This window comes from Capricornis sumatraensis, chromosome 2 (assembly GCF_032405125.1).
Source record: "Capricornis sumatraensis isolate serow.1 chromosome 2, serow.2, whole genome shotgun sequence".
Classification (NCBI taxonomy): domain Eukaryota; kingdom Metazoa; phylum Chordata; class Mammalia; order Artiodactyla; family Bovidae; genus Capricornis; species Capricornis sumatraensis.
Genome location: NC_091070.1, coordinates 24199055 through 24221410, shown reverse-complemented (window position 1 = coordinate 24221410; position 22356 = coordinate 24199055). Strand labels below are relative to the sequence as shown.

The 22356-nt window shown below is 37.3% G+C and overlaps 1 protein-coding gene across 8 annotated transcripts in view; it reads left to right on the top strand.

The window, feature by feature from the left end:
- GPHN (gephyrin) overlaps positions 1-22356 on the top strand; it is a 546364-nt gene that overhangs the window by 203456 nt on the left and 320552 nt on the right. For all 8 annotated transcript variants that reach the window (XM_068965812.1, XM_068965810.1, XM_068965811.1 and 5 more), the window contains exon 3: positions 4059-4116. In XM_068965812.1, coding sequence (XP_068821913.1) covers positions 4059-4116 — 58 coding nt within the window. The remainder of the gene's footprint in view (positions 1-4058; positions 4117-22356) is intronic.

Below are 22356 nucleotides of genomic sequence, written 5' to 3'. Positions count from 1 at the left end.
GACCCCATGGACTGTAGCCTGCCAGGATCCTCTCTCCATGGGATTTTCTAGGCAAGAATACTGGAGTGGGTTGCCATTTCCTTCTCCATGAGATCTTCCCAATCCAGGTATTGAACCCAGGTCTCCTTCATTGTAGGCAGATGCTTTACCATCTGAGCCACCAGGGAGTGTTATGTAGGGGTTGAGAAGATAGGCATTTAAAAGATTTTTACACTTCTGACATGCACTACTGGATCAATTAACATATAATAACAAAAATTGGGGAGAACTGTAGACCTGGGGAGAAAAATTAAACTATTTTTGAGAAACTGAGTTACCTTTAAATATTTATATTCCTAATGAATTTTAATTTAGATAACCACGATGGTGTGGTCACTCACTTCAAGCCAGACATCTTTGAGTGTGAAGTCAAGTGGAGCTTAGGAAGTGTTACTACAAACAAAACTAGTGGAGGTGATAGAATTCCAGCTGAGCTATTTCAGATCATAAAAGATGATGCTGTTAAAGTGTTGCACTCAATATGCCAACAAATTTGAAAAACTCAGCAGTGGCCACAGACAGGGAAAGGTCAGTTTTCATTCCAATCCCAAAGAAAGTTCGACATTTTCTTATGTTGTAGTACCCTTGAATTCCTGGGTTAATCTGATTTGGTCACCATGTATAATCCTTTTTTTTTTTTTTTTTTTTGAGGACTCAAGGAAATATTAAGGCACTGAACCCAACAATGTATTAAAAGGATTATATATGGTTACCAAGTCAGATTACCCCCAGGAATTCAAGGATAGTTCAACATGAGCAAATTAATTACTGTAATATACCACATTAATAGAAAGATAGGCAAAAAACCACATGATCGTCTCATTTGACACAGAGAAAACATTTAACAAAAATCCAGCATCTCTCCATGGTAAAAACACTCAGAAAACTAGAAATAGAAGAGGACCTACTTAATTTGATAAAAAGCATTTGTGAAAATCCCGCAACTGACATCATATGCAATTGTGAAAAATGGAAAGTTTTACCACTGATACTGAACATTGCATTGGAAGTTCTAACCAGAGTATTTAGACAAAGGCAGGACATAAAAGGTATCCAGATGGTTAAGTGAGAAGTAAATCTATCTCTATTCATAGATAACATGATCCTGTGTATAGAAAATCCTGGAGAATCCAAAAGAAAGTTACTAGAATCAATAATCAAGTTCATCAAAGTTGCAGAGTAAAAGATCAACACAGGAAAATCATTTGTTTCTACGCATCAGCAGTGAACAATCTGAAGAGCAAATTTAAAGCTGCTCCGTTTAAAATAGCATCTAAAAATAAAGATAGACCTATAGACCAATAGTATAAAATTAAGGATCCAGAAATAGACCTGTATCCATGGAAAACTGACTTTAGAGAAGGGTGGTGAGTCAAAGCTGTGAGAACAGCTTTGGGAAATAAATGGTGCTAAATGATTGGATTTCCACATGGAAAAGAATTAAAATGATATCTCATGCCATCTACAAACATTAACTCAAAATGGATCAGTACCCTAAATAGAAGCACTAAAATAATAAAACACTTTCAAGAAAATGTAGTAATAAACCTTCAAGACATTGGATTTGGCAATTGATTCTTATGCATTACACCAGTAAGGTGAGTGATGAAAGAAAAAAGTACATAAACTGGACTTCACCAAAATTAAAAGTTTTTGTGCTTCAAAGTCTATTATCAAGAAAGTAAAAGACAATCTACAGAATGAGAGGAAATATCTGGAAATAATATCTTAGATAAGGGTTTAATATCCAGAATACATAAAACAGAAAACTCCTACAGCTCACCAGCAAGAAGAAAACCCAATTTAAAAATTGTCAGAGCACTTGAATTGTTATTTCTTTAGATAAGAGATACAAGTGGCCAATAAGAATATGAAAAGATACTTTATACCCATTGAAAGTGAAAGTGAAGTCTCTCAGTCGTGTCTGACTCTTTGCGACGCTGTGGACTGTAGCCCACCAGGCTCCTCCGTCCCTGGGATTCTCCAGGCAAGAATACTGGAGTGGGTTGCCATTTCCTTCTCCAGGGGATCTTCCCAACCCAGGGATCGAACCCAGGTCTCCTGCATTGCAGGCAGACTCTTTAACCTCTGAGCCACCAAGGAAGTCCTTATACCCATTAGGGTAGCCATTAAAAAAATAGAATAACAAGTACTGATAAAGATGTGGATAAATTGGAACCATCATGCATTCTTTGGAGAAGGAAATGGCAACCCACTCCAGTGTTCTTCCCTGGGGAATCCCAGGGACAGGGACGCCTGGTAGGCTGTCATCTATAGGGTCGCACAGAGTCGGACACAACTGAAGCAACTTAGCAGCAGCAGCAGCAGCAGCATGCATTCTTGGTGGTAATGTATGAATAAAATCTGTACAGTCACTTCAGAAAACTGTTTGGTGGTCTTTCAAATGCTAAACTAGGAATTACTATATGATTGAGCAGTTCAACCTCCTAGGTAAATATCCAAAAGAACTGGAAAGAAAGATTCAGATTTGTATGCTAATATTTATTGCAGTATTGTTTATAGTAGCCAAATAATTGAAGCAATCTAGATTTCCATTAGCAGATGAATGGATAAATATGGTGTGTATATATATATATATACAGTGGAAATTATATGGTCATAAAAAAGGAATGAAGTTCTGATACAGTGCTACAGTGTGGATAAAGCTTGAAAACTAGGCAGAGTAACATTTTTCCAGACACAAAAGGACAAGTATTGTATGATTTCTCTTTGTGAGTTTCCTAGAGTAGTCAAATTCATAATGACAAAGTTGGTTAGTAATTACCGGGAAATGGGGGTAGGGGAAAATGAGAAGTTATTCCTTAATGATTATATAGTTGTTTTTTTTTATAGAGTTTCTGTTTATGTAGTGGGTAAATTTTAGAAATAGATAGTACTGATAATTGCCCATCATTTATCATTTAATTGTACACTTAAAAATGGTTAAAATGTCAAATTACAATATTTACAATAAAATAAAATTTATTTAATAAGCAAAAAGTAAATTACAATAAAAGGAAAACAAAAGCTAGCTGACTGTAAATGTGATACTTGTTTCCAGACTTTCAGTTGTACTCTATTGCTTTGTATGTCTATTCTTATGCCAACTCCACATTGTCTTTATTATTGTAGCTCTTTAGTAACTTTATATCAGAAAATATAAATCCTCCAACTTTCATTTTTTTAAGATTGTTTGATTATTCTGTGTCCCTTAAATTGCCATATGAATTTAAGAATCTGCTTATCAATTTTTGGAAGATAGGACTGCTTATCTTTAAGCCCAGTCTGCCATTTCTAGTTATGAGACTTTCAAAAATTGCTTGTCTCATTTTTTCATAATCCTTATTATAATTTATTAGAGTTAAATGAGAAAAAAAAAACAAACATGTGAAACCTGACAGTTGTTTGGCATATAGTAAATACTCAGTATACTGCTAACTGTAGTGTTATTGCTATAACTGCCACTGTTACTGCCAATGTAATACTTTCACACATTGACTAGAGTAAATTACTCTACTGCTACTTCTAGCATTGTCCTTCCTTGAGTCAGGAAAGCAGAATGTTGTAAGGGAAATAACATGAATTTTGGAATCAGTCTACCTGAGTGCAGTGCTGTAGAATACTGATGGTATGTTGAATTGATAAGTATTTTAAACGTAGCTGTGTTTCATGATGCCATGAAAACAGAAATGTCAGTACTGTTCTTGATACATCCTAGTTGTGACAGAATCTATTAATCAAAATGACAGTTTGAGCATCATAAAAACCATCAATAAGAGAAGCTTAATTATGGTTAAAAATCTAACTTATATTTCCTCCTTCAGTAGTCATTTATTATCTGTCTTTTTAAACTACTATATGGGAAACCTGAGCACAAAATGGTTGTTTTTCTCCTCCACAGTTATTGGGGTGGGTAATGGGCAATTACTGGTGGCACTCAGCTGCTAATGGCAAAAATAGTCCATATTTTTTAATACACTGTTGCTGGTTTTGAGAATATTTTTTTCTCCTGATTTCAGGTTGGGTGGGACTATATCAGCATACAAGATAGTACCAGATGAAATAGAAGAAATCAAGGTATAGTATGGCACTTTTCACCTCTACAAAAACTTAGTATCTTGGAGGGAAGGTGGGCAACAAGTTCTTTTCTTTATACTATTGAATCTTTACCTGTGTTGGGATATCATTTAACTCCCAGTTATTCTGTTTGAATTAAAATATACATATCAGATAATAATCATCAGATTTCATCTACCGTCATCAATACAGGGTAGGAAAATCAAAAAAGGAACCCTTTCTTGTAAAACTCATTGAAAATTTACTTAAGAAAGCAGTGTATATAAGCATTATTGTGCATAAAGTATTTCTTTATCATTTTAATTTCTTTTTCTTATAGTCTCTCACCAGTTGTAAATAATATTAGTCTTATAGTAAATTTTTCTGGCTCCTTTGATAACACAGTTGGCCAATTTCAATTTAAAATTAACAGTATAATACCTGAAAAATTGACCTTACTCCTTGAATATTACAGCATAGTCACATTTTTCTGTCTTTACATCTTACTAAATTCTGTGGATTGTTAGTATTCTAACATAACGTGTGGCCCTTCTCTAAAAACAGTTTAAAATCTAATGAGAACTGAACTTACTATCTTTTCCATGAAGAAAATTTAACAACTGGATAGCAGTAGTCAAGGATAAACAAGACTGAGTTAAACTGTTAACAGTGACATGTAAAGATCTTAACAAATTGTTAACTTTGATTTGATCACACTTTTCTAAATCAATTTCAATAAATCCAAGCTGTTAGTAAATAGTTCTTTAATTGGTTACATTATTTTTAAATAAGTTAAATTCATTAATCTTTATGTTATATTCTGTTACTTTCAGTATCTCAAGTGTTTTGTATGGGCAACATCAGGAATTAATACCATGGTTATATTCTAGCAGAAAGTTGGGGAGAAAAGTCAGGCATGTCAAAGCACTCTTTCCAACTTGATATAAATTAATAAAATAGTTTAGCTGGGAAGAACCTTAAGTCTAATCCAGATCCCTCATTTTTCAGAAGATAAAATGGGAATTAATAAAACTGAGCTTGTTGAAATTAATTTTTGTGATGCTTAAAGGTGCTCTTATAATTATAATATGTGTTAAATGATAAAAGTGAAGAAAATATTCTATGAAATATATAGGTAGGACACTTATTCAAAAAAGATAGTCAGCAAAATCTTTCCAAGAGGTATACTGAGCAAATTGAAATTCTATACAGAAGCAGAGGCGTTTGTGAAATCATAAATAGGAGATAATATGACACCAGATCATAGGGTATAAAATAAAGACTGTTGAGATGTAGGACTGGCAGTGAACCTTTATGCCATGTTAAGAAACTGGAAATCATCGAGTGCCGTTATGTCATTTTAAGAAAGAAAGTGGCATAATCAGGGTGATGATTTTATTTTGATAAATGAGAGATCTTATTTCAGTGGAGAAGAAGAGGTTCCATTTATAAGGAAGGAAACCAGATTGCAGGAATATAGGCAGTGATTGAGACTTGAACTAAGGCATGGCCATGAGGTTGAAGAAAAAGAACTCATATTCAAGAAATACTATTTAAGAAAATAGAATCAACCATACTTGGTGATTTATTGAATATCTAAGGGAAAGTGGAAAGATTGACTCAGGTTTCTGGCTTGGGAATCTAAGTAGATTGCGTTGCTGTTATTCTAAAGAGGAGAGGAAAAAGGAATGTTTGAGAGGAAATGGGGTAAGTTCTGGACTTACTGAATTTGAGGTTCCTCTTAAGTAACCTTATGTTAATCAGCCTGTAACTCAAAAGAAAGATAATTCCATCTTTCAGTTGATACTGAGATTTTTCATTATACAAAAGTTAGTTGAGCCATGCTACTAAGTGGAATTACCTAAAAGAGTTATATGAAATCTTAATAGAGAACCAAAATTGTTGCTTTGGGGAAGGTCCATCCTAGAAACAGCAGATGAATATACTCTTTTATTAGTTTAATTAATAAGCAGAAATGTTGCCTATTTTTAGTAGTGACTTTTTCTCTAAAAGAGTAGTTTTTTATTATGATTTTTTTAAATTCTAGAATTATGACAGTTATTCCTCAAGAGATTCCTTGGGGGAAAAAAGCATGATTCATGGATGACATATAAGTGATTTTTTTTTTTTCTCATCAGTTCTTGTTATTACATCTAAAGCAACTTCAGAGAATTTGAGGCCTGAGGCATAAAAAAATGTGAAACTCTTCCTTTCAAAAGTGTTGGAAGAAAAACTGTCATAAAATATCTTGGCAGCATTAGTATTTTCCTTTTGTTTTGTTTAGAGGTAATGTGAAACATCTGGTTGTAATGTTTATTTTATTTGGCTAATATATGAGTAATTTAAAAGTATCTAAATAGTACAACTGTGTTCAAATTTGAAATATACTCTCCATAGTATACCATCTATAAATAAATATGCATCTGTATGAAAAGTGAAATGTTACTTCCTCAGTTGTGTCCAGCTCTTTGCAAGCTTATGAACTGTGGCTCACCAGCTCCTCTGTCCTTGGAATCTTTTAGGCAAAAATACTGGAGTAGTTAGCCATTGCTTTCTCCAAGGGATCTTCCCATCCTAGATCTTCCCAACCCAGGTTTCGAACCTGCGTCTCCCACATTGCAGGCAGATTCTTTACCATCTGAGCCACCATCTGTATATTTACTCTTAAAAGGATATGATTGGTTGATGAAGCATAATTCAATTTTTGTCAGATGTTGTAGTCTTTTACAATGTTTCTAGCACCAGAAATCATTATTTAGTTCATACATAGTTTGAATTAAGTATACATTTATTAATTATAGTAAATCACCTCAGAGTGAATAGATGCTTGGCCAAAGCCTTAAGGGATAAAGAGCAAATACATTCTTGGCCCAATCACAACTATCTCTTCCACCCAATATTCTGAATTTTTATCATTATCAGTTCCTTGCTTTTATTTAGTTTTACTATATATGTATACATCCATAAATATTATAATTTATTTTTGTTTCTTTTTGAACTTTATATGAATTGAATACAATCTATTGTGCCTTGCTTCTCTTTTTCAACGCTGTGAGATTCATCATGTTGTTGCCTATAGCTAAGGTTTTAGGGGGACTGTTTTGTTTTGTTTAATTTTTTGCTGTAAAATAGTACATTGTGCCACAAATTATTGAGACCTCCTTCTGTTGATGGACATTCAACTTATTTCCAGTTGGAGCTATTAAGAAAAGTGATGCTATAATAGTCTTATAAAAATATATGTAAGAGTTTCTCTGAGGTATACACTGAGGAATGAAATTCCTGAGTTTCAGTAATACATATTTTCTGGATGAAATTACAAACTGTTTTCTAAGGTAGTTATGCCAATTTATATTGCCACTTGGGTGAATTTATTTAAAACAGAGATATTTAAATATTAACTTTAATCCATTTGTAATTTATGTGTATACATTTATTTTTATTTACAAACAGAATCACTGAACTTTTATAATATTTTCCCAATGAATCTATTTTTGTCTGTAAAAGAACCATATTGGTTACAGATGATTTATCATCCATCATAGTGTCTTCAGTTCTGCCAACAGGCAGAAAATATAAGGAAGTGATCACTCCAGTTCAGTCAGAAATTTCGCTGGGTCAGAGCTGGATTGAGAATATGGTGGGTTTTCATCCATTCCTTCCTGTCGCTGTAGGAGGCTTATCTGTAATAGTCTTGCGTTCTAGCCTGACTCTCTCGCCTCCAGCCTGACCAGTGTCAGCCACAAATGCGGGCAGAGATCTCCAAGTGGGAAGTGTCACTGCTCCTTGGTCAGGCTTACTTCCCAGCAGAGCTTTCTTAAGTGCTATGAAGAATGCCAAGGATGGTACTCTGCCTTCCAGTAGTTTTTTGTCTAGCCTTACAGACTTGTGTACAGCACTGCAATCCACAATTGCTCCCAGGGGAAACAACAGCCATTTGTTTAAGTCTATTCAAGTTTCCAGTTTCTAAATGTCTAATAGCTTTCTGGTTTCTTTAAATCCCAACAAAAATTCTCTGCCTGAAAAAGCTGATAGTCAGTCCTATGACCAAAATCAGCAGATACCTGCAGTGGAGATGGGTGTGGTAGGAAAAGCCAGATATTATATTTTAACTTAGAAAAGTTTCTTCCTTTCTAGAATTTTATTGGTCTGAAGCTCCTTACTGTCTATAAAAGTAGGATTTTTGTAATTATTTGATTGATTCTACTATTATGGTGTTAAGTATTGACCTGCTGTGATCTACTGCACTCTACCCAAAAGCAGAATTCTTACTTTTATTTTTAAATGACTGTTGCTAGGGTATAGAAAATCTGTTTGCTGAATGAATCCTTTAACTACTTTGTATGAAACACTGTTATTGTATCTAATAGTTTTTCAGTTTACTGATTTAAATTAACTTTAGTAACATGAACTCACAGAATCAAATCATTTTGCCATTATATCTACTACTGTGGGCAAGAATCCCTTAGAAGAAATGGAGTAGCCATTATAATCAACAAGAGTCCAAAATGCAATACTTGGATGCAGTCTCAAATGACAGAATGATCTGTTTGTTCATTTCCAAAGCAAACCATTCAGTATCACAGTAATCCAAGTCTCTGCCCTGACCAGTAATGCTGAAGAAGCTGAAGTTGAACGATTCTATGAAGACCTACAAGACCTTCTAGAACTAACACCCAAAAAAGATGTCCTTTTCATTACAGGGGACTGGAATGCAAAAGTAGGAAGTCAAGAAATACCTGAGGTAACAGGGAAATTTGGCCTTGGAGTACAGAATGAAGCAGGGTAAAGGCTAATAGAATTCTGCCAAGAGAATGCACTGGTCATAGCAAACACTCTCTTCCAACAACGCAAGAGAAGATTCTACACATGGACATCACCAGATATTCAATACTGAAATCAAATTGATTATATTCTTTGCAGCCAAAGATGGAAAAGCTCTATACAGTTAGCAAAAACAAGACCTGCAGCTGATGGTGGCTCAGATCATGAATTCCTTATTGCCAAATTCAGATTTAAATAGAAGAAAGTAGGGAAAACCACTAGACCATTCAGGTTTGACCTATCGAATCCGTTACATTTATACAGTGGAAGTGACAAATACATTCAAGGGATTAGATTTGACAGACAAAGTGCCTGAAGAACTATGGATGGACGTTCCTGACATTGTACAGGAGGCAAGGATCAAGACCATCCCAAGAAAAAGAAAGGCAAAATGGTTGTCTGAGGAAGCCTTACAAATAGCTGTGAAAAACAAAAAAGAAGTGAAAGGCAAATGAGAAAAGAAAAGATATACCCTTTTGAATGCAGAGTTCCAAAGAACAGAAAGGAGAGATAAGAAAGCCTTCCTCAGTGATCAATGCAGAGAAATAGAGGAAAACAATAGAATGGGAAAGACTAGAGATCTCTTCAAGAAAATTAGAGATACCAAAGGAACATTTCATGCAAAGATGGACACAATAAAGGACAGAAATGGTATGGACCTAACAGAAGCAGAAGATATTAAGAAGAGGTGGCAAGAATACACAAAAGAACTATACGAAAAAGATCTTCATGACCCAGATAATAACGATGGTATCATCACTCACCTAGAGCCAGATATCCTGGAATGCAAAGTCAGGTGGGCCTTAGGAAGCATCACTACGAACAAAGCTAGTGGAGGTGATGGAATTCCAGTTGAGCTATTTCAAATCCTAGAGATGATGCTGTGAAAATGCTGCACTCAATATGCCAACAAATTTGGAAAACTCAGCATTGGCCACAGGACTGGAAAAGGTCAGTTTTCATTCCAATCCCAAAGAAAGGCAATGCCAAAGAACGTTCAGACTACCACACAATTGCACTCATCTCACACATTAGGAAACTAATGCTCAAAATTCTCCAAGTCAGGCTTCAACAGTACATGAACCATGAACTTATAGATGTTTTCAAGCTGGATTTAGAAAAGGCAGAGGAACCAGAGATCAAATTGCCAACATTTTGTATCATCGAAAAAGCAAGAGAGTTCCAGAAAAACATCTATTTCTGCTTTATTGACTGTGCCAAATTCTTTGACTATGTGCATCACAACAAACTGTGGAAAATACTGAAAGAGATGGGAATACTAGACAACCTTACCTGCCTCCTGAGAAATCTGTATACAGACCAGGAAGCAACAGTTAGAACTGGACATGGCGAAACAGACAGGTTCCAGATTGGAAAAGGAGTACGTCAAGGCTGTATATTGTCACCCTGCTTATTTAACTTATATGCAGAGCGCATCAGGAGAAACGCTGGGCTGGATGAAGCACAAGCCGGAATCAAGATTGCTGGGAGAAATATCAATAACCTCAGATATGCAGATGACACCACCTTTATGGCAGAAAATGAAGAAGAACTAAAGAGCCTCTTGATGAAAGTGAAAGAGGAGAGTGAAAAAGTTAGCTTAAAACTCAGCATTCAGAAAACTAAGATCATGGCATCTGGTCCCATCATATCATGGCAAGTAGATGGGGAAACAGTGATAGACTTTATTTTGGAGGGCTCCAAAATCGCTGCATGTGGTGATTGCAGCCATGAAATTAAAAGATGCTTGCTCTTTGGAAGAAAAGTTATGACTAACCTAGACAGCATATTCAAAAGCAGAGACATTACTTTTCCAACAAAGGTCTGTCTCATCAAGGCTATGGTGTTTCTAATAGTCATGTATGGATATGAGAGTTGGTCCATAAAAATTGCTGAGCTCTGAAGAATTGATGCTTTTGAACTGTGGTGTTGGAGAAGACTCTTGAGAGTCCCTTGGACTGCAAGATCATACCAGTCAATCCTAAATGAAATAAGTCCTGAATATTCATTGGAAGGACTGATGCTGAAGCTCCAATACCCTGGCCACCTGGTGCGACTCCTTAAAAAGACCCTAATGCTGGGAAAGATTGAAAGTAGGAGGAGAAGGGGACGACAGAGAATGAGATGGTTGGATTGCATCAGCAACTCAATAAATATGAGTTTGCGTAAACTCCAGAAGTTGGTGATGAACAGGGAGGCCTGGCGTGCTGCAGTCCATGGGGTTGCAAAGAGTCGGAGTTGCTTTAAAACTACTAACTGATTTTAATCCTCATAACAAACATATAAGGTGGGTATTCCCTTGTTCCTATTCATAAGTGAGAAAGATGAGGCAAAAGCATTAAGAGTGTCCAAAGTCACACAGCAAATAGTGCGGAAGTTAGATTCAGACCCAGGGTCCAGATTCTTTTATGATAATGAGCATTGGTAGTAGTGTAGATGCAACACAGTATTTATCTGACCTACCTATGTAATACATCAAACTGACTTCGGAAATGTTTACTTCAATATGTGTTACTTTCTGATACCCCTTTTCTTATTTGGATTGCTGTTCTTAAATTTCTTTAAATCTCTGATTTACCCATTCATTTATTCAATAATAATTTATTTGACATTTGTTTCTTCTGTATTTAAACTTGGTTATCTCGTCCAGTTTCATAGATTTTGTTTGGGTTCTTTTTCCTAAAATACACCTTTTAATGATGTATAATATTTTATGTGAGTTGTACATAAAAGACATAAAATCATAAGTGTAAAGCTTGTTTAATTATCACAGATAACACATCTGAATAACCACCACAGATAAAGAGAATATCATAATATCATAGAAATCTCCTGATACTCACTTTCAATCATTACACCTTACCTCTTCTTCAAAGGTAATTACTGTCTGATTTCTATCACCATGAATTATTTTTACCTGTATAGCAATGGTTAATTTTTGTGTTTTTGTTATATTGAATGTATAATTTAGTTATCCATTCTTACAATGAAGGGTATTTGGGTAATTTCCAGGTAGCAGCTATTATAAATAATGCTGTAATAACAATCTTGAATATGTCTTTTGATGTATATATGTACTGCTGCTAAGTCACTTCAGTCGTGTCCAACTCTGTGCGACCCCATAGACAGCAGCCCACCAGGCTCCCCTGTCTCTGGGATTCTCCAGTCAAGAACTCTGGAATGGGTTGCCATTTCCTTCTCCAATGCATGAAAGTGAAAAGTGAAAGGGAAGTCGCTTAGTCGTATCCGACTCCTAGTGACCCCATGGACTGCAGCCTACCTGGCTCCTTCATTCATAGGACTTTCCAGGCAAGAGTACTGGAGTGGGGTACCATTGCCTTCTCTGGTATATATGTACACATAATCTCATTAGATATACACTTAATAGTCAAGCTAGATATGATCTAGAGGTACTGGATCATAGGGTGTATAAATGAATAATTTTACTTGATTCTGCCATTTTCCCAAACACATGATGAATTTATATTCTCTTCCTCATTTTAGGGGGCTTCCCTGGGGTCACAGGCATTAAAAAAATCCCCCTGCAATGTAGGAGACTACTGGAGAACTCCAGTTAACTTCATATTCTCACTAACATTTTGTATTGTCAATCTTTTTATTTTAACCATTTCAGAGATGGACCAAAAATTATTTAAATGTGTGTATTACTCTGATTACTAATGATGTTGAGCATATTTTCATATATCTTTTGGCCATTTGGATATGCTCTTTTGTGAAGTGACTGTTCATGTGTTTCATGTTTTAAAACTTAGGGTAAATGTGTTTTCTAGGCATTCCTTGTATATTCTGTATGAGTCCTTTGTTTGATATGTGTATTGCACATTTATTCTCATACTCTGTTGCTTCCCTTTTTACTCTCTTAAAAGTGTTTCTGATGAATAGGTATTACTTTAATGTAAGTCATTTATAATTAATGAGTAAATATTTGTGGATTAAATGAATGATCCTGAAGACATTTAATGTCTGGTACAAGAGACAGTCTTATTCATTATAAAATGTAAGTTTTCTTTTTTTTTTCTTTTTTTTTAATTTAAATTTTATTTTCTTACTTTACAATACTGTATTGATTTTGCCATACATTGACATGAATCCACCACAGGTGTACATGAGTTCCCAACCCTGAACCCCCCTCCCACCACCCTCCCCATATCATCTCTCTGGGTCATCCCAGTGCACCAGCCCCAAGCATCCTGTATCCTGTATCGAACCTAGACTAGTGATTCGTTTCTTACATGATAGTATACATGTTTCAATGCCATTCTCCCAAATCATCCCACCCTCTCCCTCTCCCACAGAGTCCATAGAATATAATTTTTCTATTAAATATATATTAAAAATTCTTTAGAGCACAGAAGAAACAGTGACTGATTCTGGCTTAGAGGATAAAGAATTTCTTCAGGTTGAATAGAATGAGAAGGGCTTCTATAGCAAAAACAAACCACAATGTGAGCAAAGACACTACTGAATGAACAGTGTTTTTGAGAAAAGCAAGTGTGTTTAAAGTCAAGGGATTATTAAAAATAACTTTAGGAGATGACTCTGGAATGTTCGGTTGTACTCACATTGTAAATTAATTGTATGTCTTAGGGAGGGAAACTTTCATTTTCAGGTATATTTCGGAGAGTTTACCATCCTTACCAAAATGAACTGGAAGGAGGCACAGAGGCAGAACACTTCGGATGCTCTGTACCAATCTAGATGAATGGTGATAAAGGGAAGGCTCATGTTTTTGCAAGAGTCATGGAAAGCGTGGGAGGTACACCACAGTGTTTAATAAAACAGACTCTGTCCTAATTGGATTTTAACCATATCTTAACCATTCCGTGCTTTCCTTAAAATGCGGATAAAACAAACCTACCTTTGTTGGATTAAAAAACCTGCTGTTGTTATTGTGAGGATAAAATGTTTATAAAGTACACAGTGCCTGGTACATGGTAAAAACACGGGAAATGACACCTCTGTGATATGATCCATGTAGACTTGAGAAGTGAGGAGTACAAATAGATTGATCCAGGTTTTAAGCTTAGGCAACTTCACAGAAAATAATGCCAATCCCTGAGCTAAGGAATTAAACAGAAAAAAAACTATATTTAGGAGGAATAAAGAATATTGAGGATCTTTAAGGCATATGGGTAAAGAACTTAAAGCTGAAAATTTATTCATCTCCCAACCCGATCAGTTTAGTGTTTTTGTCTGGTTTGTTCACTGTTGATGATTTCCATCTCTCTTTTTTTCTGGTAATGTTCCCTTAACTGAGAAACTTTCCTGTTATCTTCTCTTCAGGATAAGGGCATTCCAGAGAAATGATGGCAAAAAACACATTTTAAAATATCAGAGGTATCAAATTGCTGCAGGTTTTCTCTCTACCATATTTCTGATCATTTAGTCCCTTAAGAAAAAACAGACCTAGCCTTACCATTGTGCAGTGTGGAGTAGGTAATTTTCCTCTCAAGATCAGAACAATCTGCTCCAGTAAAAGGAACAGTTCTTGGCTCTCTTTGAAAAGATGGTTTAAGCCTACCTCTCTTTCTGCTATTTTTTGCAGCCTGTAGATAGATCAATGTTCTATTGTTTCTCCTTCTAATTATTACATAATATCTTTACTCAACATCTTGGCAAAAATTCCACCCAAATACTATATTTAACCTTACTAAAATGAATTTCCTCTGCTATTCTTCACTAATAGACATGTAAATTATATTATAACATCTTTACAATATTTTTTACCACTGATATCCTCATTGAAAACTAAACCACACTAATGGTTATTACTATTAAAGTCATTGAAAATCAAATGTTTTATATTCCAATATGGCTAAATATTAGTGAATAAAATTGTTTTGAGATCACTTTTGTTAAGGAGACTTTTAAATAGAATTAAATTAATTACATAATATATGTTATCAATGTCCAATTATTTACCTACCCTGGCTATAGTCAGGCTGGAATAAAATAAAACCCAGATTTATAAAAGATGTTTTTCATGTTCTCATTTTCTTAACGCCCCTTGACAGTGGTCCAGCTTTCAAAGAGTTTCAGTAACTTGTCTGTGGACTCAAAGCCAATAAGTTGACAAAAACTGAAAGAGGCACCCAGGTCTGTCTTGCCTATAAGTCTGTTCCCTTTCTATTACCTTTTCTTCTAACGCAATGACTGTCAATTAGAAAATTCATAAATAATGTTGTTAAGAGACATGAAAAACTAAAAGCAGCATATTTAGCCATAGGGTTTTAAAATTAAAATATATAGGCTATTTTATGTAGAACTTATTACTGATGGTGACCTTAATAATAATATATTTTCACACTGAAAAAACAAGTAAATAGCACAAGATTATGTGGGTTTTATGTATGGAGATTTGTATAGAAGGATGCTTAACAAGTTGTAAATGGGTTATCTCTGATAAAATGTTGGTGATTTTCAATCCTGTATACTTTTTTATTTTTATTGAATTATTTTTGTCTCTCTCTTTTTTTTTTTTAGTAAGTATGTATTTTTAGAATCATAAAATCACTAAGAATATTCTCATTTAGGGTCCCCAGATTAGAAGTGGTACAAAAATAGGAACAGGTTAAAATACAAAAGTTACTTTTTTCACCAACTGTCATTTCCAGAACCTAGTTTGTAATTGTATAGCAGATGATACAAGTAAAACTTCTCTCACATAGCCATTGTTTTTTTGCATATTGCCTATTCCACAACAGGGAGTAGAATGGCTTTAAATGCCAGGCTCAGGTACTAAATTTTACTGATAAATAAAATAATAGCTGTTTAAACTTAAATTTGAGAGGAAGCTCTATTATACTATAGCATAATAGCTCCTATTAGAAGACCCTATCTATTTTCACAAAAAACAATTATAAATGCTGGACCAATAAATAACTACTTGGATGCACTGGAGAGTGGCCAAAAGCAAGTAGATTCTGACATTTGGAAGAAAGCCCTAGTTGACTATTCCATTTTGTAATGCTTAGGCCCAGAATAGACCCCGGTTTGGCCTACTTGGCAGCTGAAATCTGCAGGCTTTCTTGCTAGAACAACAGTTTGGGCAACCACAGCTGCTTTAATGTGAGAGGATACCACGGCACATTGATCAGAGTGGCCATCATTAAAAATCTGCAAAGAATAAATGCTGGAGAGGATGTGGAAAAGGGAACCCTTCTATAATGTTGCTGGGAATGTAAATTGTTGCAGCCACTATGGAAAACAGCAAGGCTGTTCCTCCAGAAACTAAAAATAGAGTTGCCATGAAGTGAAGTGAAGTGAAGTGAAGAGAAGTGAAGTTGCTCAGTCGCATCCGACTCTTTGCGACCCCGTGGACTGTAGCCCACCAAGCTCCTCCGTCCATGGGATTCTCCAGGCAAGAATACTGGAGTGGGTTGCCATTTCCTTCTCCAGGGCACCTTCCCAACCCAGGGATCGAACCCAGGTCTCCCACATTGCAGGCAAATGCTTTAACCTCTGCACCAACATATAATCCCACAATCCCACTCCTGAGCAAATATCCAGACAAAACTATAATTCAAAAAGATGAATGCACCCTTATGTTCATAGCAGCTCTGTTCACAAAAGCCAGTAATGGAAACGACCTAAATGTCCATGGACAGATGAATGGATAAAGAAGGTATTGTGTGTGTGTGTGTGTGTGTGTGTGTGTGTGTGTGTGTGTGTATGCACAGTCAGTTGTGTCTGACTCTTTGTGACCCCTATGGACTGTAGGCCACAAAGCTCCTCTGTCCGTGGAATTTTCCTGGCAAGAATGCTAGAGTGGGTTGCCGTGCCCTCCTCCAGGGCATCTTTCCAACTCAGGGACTGAACCCCACATCTCCTGCATCCCCTGCTTTGCAGGCAGATTCTTTACTACTGAGCCACAGGGAAGCCTGATACATGCATACATACATATACGTACATACAGTGGAGTGCTATTCAACCATAAAAAGAATGAAATAATGCCATCTGTAGCATTCCATGGGTAGACCTAGAGATTATCATACTAAATGAAGTCAGTCAGAAAGAGAAAGACAAATACCATATGATAGCACTTACATGTGGAATCTAAAACATGACACAAATGCACTTACTTATAAAATGGAGAGACTCACAGACATTGAAAACAAACCTATGATTACTAAAGAGGAAAGAGCGTGGGGAAGGGATAAATTAGGAGTTTGGAATGACCAGATACAAACTACTGTGTGTAAAATAAACAACAGGGTCCTACCATATAGCTCAGGGAATTATATTCAATGTCCTGTAATAAACAATAATGAAAAAGAATTAGGAAAATTCTTTTTCCTAATAAAAGTGAGCAGGGAAATCCTGGAAAAGATAAAGCCAAAGAGAAGAGCCTTACATTCTGTAAATAAGCTCCCTAGATCTCTGGCTGACCTCTGCACCATGAATGTACTGAGCAAACTACAAGCAACATAGCTAAGGCTAAAGAAATTGAATTAAATTTTGGATTGCCATCACTACAGAGGAGAAGAGTTTTCAGTTATGTCTACCCAAGTCATCTGCTTGGTGAAATAGAAATAAATCATTATTCTTTGGAGTAATATAAAAAAACCTAGTATCTCTTCAAAGTATCATTCACCATGTCCAGGATGCAATTCAAAATTATTTAACATATAAAAAAAAAACAAGAAAATATGACCCATTTTCAAGCAAAAGACAATCAACTGATATTAACCCAAGATGACCCAGCTGTTGGAATTAACAGACAAAGATGGCTAAATCAGCTACTATAACTAGGCTCAATGAGTAAAGGAAAACATGCTTGTAATTAATAAAGATATGAAATCTTAGCAGTAAAATGAGACTATTAGAAAGAACCCAATGAAATTTTATAGGTGTAAAATACAATAGCTAAAAAGTATTCCAAGAGTATCTTTTGATCTTTAATTCAAGGTCCCAAATGAACTAATTTAAGATTGATGACAATAAGATTATGTAATAAATATATAGTTAGTAAATATCAAATTAAATAAATTTGGCCTTGAAGTACAAAAAGAAGCAGGTCAAAAGCTAACAGAGTTTTGCCAAGAGAACACACTGGTCATAGCAAGAACCTTCTTCCAACAACATAAGAGAAGACTCTACGCATGGACGTCACCAGATGGTCAGTACCAAGACTATATTCTTTGCAGCCAAAGATGAAGAGGCTCTATACAGTCAGCAAAAACAAGACTGGGAGCTGACTGTGGCTCAGATCATGAACTCATTATTGCCAAATTCAGACTTAAATTGAAGAAAATAGGGAAAACCACTAGACCATTCAGGTATGACCCAAGTCAAATCATTTACAGTTGTACTGTGAAAGTGAGAAATAGATTCAAGGGATTAAATCTGATAGACAAAGTGCTTGAAGAACTATGGACTGAGGTTCCTGACCTTGTGCAGGAGGCAGTGATCAAGACCATTGCCAAGAAAAAGAAATGCAAAAAGGCAAAATGGTTGTCTGAGGAGGCCAGACAACCATAGCTGTGAAGAGACATGAAAGACAAACGAGAAAAGGAAAGATATACCCAGTTAAATGCAGAGTTCCAAAGAATAGCAAGGAGAGATAAGAAAGCCTTCCTCAGAACAGTGCAAAGAAATACAGGAAAACAATAGAATGGGAAAGACTAGAGATCTCTTTAAGAAAATTAGAGATACCAAGGGAACATTTCATGCAAAGATGGGCTCAATAAAGGACAAAAATGGTATGGACCTAACAGAAGCAGAAGATATTAAGAGGTGGCAAGAATACACAGAAGAACTGTACAAAAAAGATCTTCACGGCCCAGATAATCATGATTGTGTGATCACTCACCTAGAGCCAGATATCCTGGAATGCAAAGTCAAGTCAGCCTTAGGAAGTATCACTATGAACAAAGCTAGTGGAGTTGATGGAGTTCCAGTTGAGCTATTTCAAATCCTAGAAGATGATGCTGTGAAAGTGCTGCACTCAATATGCCCAAATTTGGAAAACTCAGCATTGGTCACAGGACTGGAAAAGGTCAGTTTTCATTCCAATTCCAAAGAAAGGCAATGCCAAAGAATGTTCAAACTACTGTATAGTTGCACTCATCTCACAAGCTAGCAAAGTAATGCTCAAAATTCTCCAAACCAGGCTTCAACAGTACCTGAACCATGAAATTCCAGATGTTCAAGCTGGATTTAGAAAAGGCAGAGCAATTAGAGATCAACTTGCCTACATCCGTTGTATCATCAAAAAAAACAAGAGAGTTCCAGAAGAACATCTACTTCTGCTTTATTGACTATGCCGAAGCCTTTGACTGTGTGGATCACAAAAAACTCTGGGAAATTCTTCAATAGATGAGAATACTAGACGTCCTTACCTGCTTCCTGAGAAATCTGTATTCAGGTTAGGAAGCAACAGTTAGAACTGGACATGGAACAATAGACTGGTTCCAAATCAGGAAAGGAGGAGGTCAATGATGTATGTTGTCACCCTGCTTCTTTAACTTATATGCAGAGTACATCATGCGAAACACTGGGCTGGATGAAGCATAAGCTGGAATCAAGATTGCCAGGAGAAATATCAATAACCTCAGATATGCAGATGACACCACCTTTATGGCAGAAAATGAAGAAGAACTAAAGAGCCTCTTGATGAAAGTGAAAGAGGAGAGTGAAAAAGTTAGCTTAAAACTCAACATTCAGAAAACCAAGATAATGGCATCTGGTCCCATCACTTCATGGCAAATACATGGGGAAACAATGAAAACAGTGAAAGACTTTTATTTTCTTGGGCTCCGAATTCACTGCAGATGGTAACTTCAGCTGAAATTAAAAGATGCTTGCTCCTTGGAAGAAAAACTATGACTAACCAAGATAGCATATTAAAAAGCAGAGACATTACTTTGCCAACAAAGTAATCTAATAGTAGTCTAATCAAAGCTATGGTTTTTCCAACAAAGGTCTGTCTAATCAATGCTATGGTTTTTCCAGTAGTCATGTATGGATTGATGGACTATAAAGTTGGACTATAAAGAAAGCTGAGTGCCGAAGGATTGATGGTTTTGAATTATGGTATTGGAGAAGACTCTTGAGAGTTCCTTAGACTGCAAGAAGATCGAACCAGTCAGTCCTAAAGGAAATAAGTCCTGAATATTCATTGGAAGGACTAATGCAGAAGCTGAAGCTCCAATACTTTGGCCACCTGATACAAAGAACTGACTCATTTGAAAAGACCTTGATGCTGGGAAAGATTGAAGGCGGGAGGAGAAGGGGACAACAGAGGATGAGATGGTTGGATGGCATAACCGCCTAGATGGACATGAGTTTGAGTAAGCTCTGGGAATTGGTGATGGATGGGAAGCCTGGCATGCTGTAGTCCATGGGGTTGCAAAGAGTCAGACGCACTGAGTGGCTGAACAAATAAAAATTGATAGCATGTTGGATTCTGTTACAAACCAATATCATTTGCCTAGTTGTTTGTGTTTGGAAAGTTTTGGTACTGTTTATTAATGGATTTATACTGTGGAAATGTAGAGGAAAAGGAGAACTGGAAAATATTTATAATTCTTAGTCTGTAAAGTCATCTTTGGTTGTTAGGTGGAGACCTCTGTAAAGATAGCCCACAGTTTTACCCTGGCAAATTTCTTGTGTAGAATTAATAGCGGATAGCAGAATAGCTAGTTTTATATCTTCAAGCTCCCACTCTTCCACAGAAACGCTATGAAACAAACAGAAACTGATTGGAGAGGATCAAAATGGTTGAGTTGGAGAACATGGAGCTCAGCTTCACCCACAAACACAGCAAAACTCCCATCTACATGTGGAACAATTCTCATAGAAAACCAACTAGAGACTGGCAGAAGAATGAAGGTTTCAAGAAACATAAGCACATAAATGAGTGAAAAGTGAAAATGAAGTCCCTCAGTCGTGTCTGACTCTTTGCGACCCCATGGACTGTGGCCTACCACGCTCCTCCATCCATGGGATTTTCCAGGCAAGAGTACTGGAATGGGTTGTGATTTCCTTCTCCAGAGGATCTTCCCAACCCAGGGATCAAACCCAGGTCTCCTGCATTGTAGGCAGACGCTTTACCATTTGAGCCACCAGGGAAAATATAGGACAAGTTAAATAAGGCATCAGGATAGGATCATCAACCCTGGAAGGGATCTGGGATGGAATGAAGGCCCTCATGGGCAGTTCCTTGCCCTGGGGGGCCCCACTGCCTGCTGGGAGGACTGCCAGGATACATAGAGGGGCTGAAGGGGTCACAACTCTGCTTGCAAAGAGTGTGCTGCTGCTGGTTTGCTGCCAGTCAGGATAGTGAGAGGTCTGCTCTGACAGCTGCCATCTTGGTGCACTTCTAAACCCAAAACCTGCTCCAGGCTGGGGTCATAGTATGCACAGAGGCTAGTGGCTAAATCTCAGAGGGAAGAGCCCTGGGAGGGGACTCAGTCTAGGGGCATGGATCTGGACTCTACTCCACCCTGGAGGGCTTAGGCACAGGCCAGGCCAAGCTCAGGGCCTGTTGTTAGCATGTGCACAGGGACGGAGCACCGGTCCAGCAGCAGAGCCGTCATGTGGTGGGGATGGGCTCAGCCACCTCAGAGTTCCTGGGTGCACACACCAGGAGCACCACAGACCTCAGAGCTCCTGGACGCACACACCAGGAGCACCACAGACCTCAGAGCTCCTGGGCACACGCACCAGGAGGCTCCGCAGACCTCAGAGCTCCGGGGCGCACACACCAGGAGGCTCCACAGACCTCAGAGCTCCAGGGCACACACACCAGGAGGCTCCACAGACCTCAGAGCTCCTGGGCGCACACACCAGGAGGCTCCGCAGACCTCAGAGCTCCTGGGCGCACACCCCAGATGGAAAGACCCTAGCAATGGGTACACAAGGGAATAATTGTTCAGTGGAGCATACCTTCTGCCCATCCTACACCAGTGCTTGCAGTCAGATCTGGTCCTGGGAGAAGGTCCTGGGAGAAGTCTGCTGCAGAAGCAGCTCAGGTTCCAGGTTGCAGCACAACCAACTTGCTTCCTGCAGCAACAGTACCCTCGTCCTCAGCACCAGCCTAGCACTAGGTCTGGGATGAATACAGCAAAGAAAGGGATGCACCCTTGGGCTGCTTTTGGGCAAAACCATAGTTTCCCTGTTTGCTATGATCACACAGCGCTCACTTGCTTCAGCATTCACCTCCTTTGGGAAAAAGCATGAACTTGAAAGCAATAGAACCTTACTAGAGCCAACCACCGAAGAGCCTGGTAGGCTGCCATCTCTGGGGTCGCACAGAGTCAGACATGACTGAAGCAACTTGGCAACAGCAGCAAACCCAACCCTCAGAGATTCTACTCCTATAATTTGGAAGCAGACACCATCCTGTACTGAGCTGTGAGCAAAGAGCAGGCCCTGCCTAACATGCAGTGCAGGCTCTGGAAATCATAACACCAG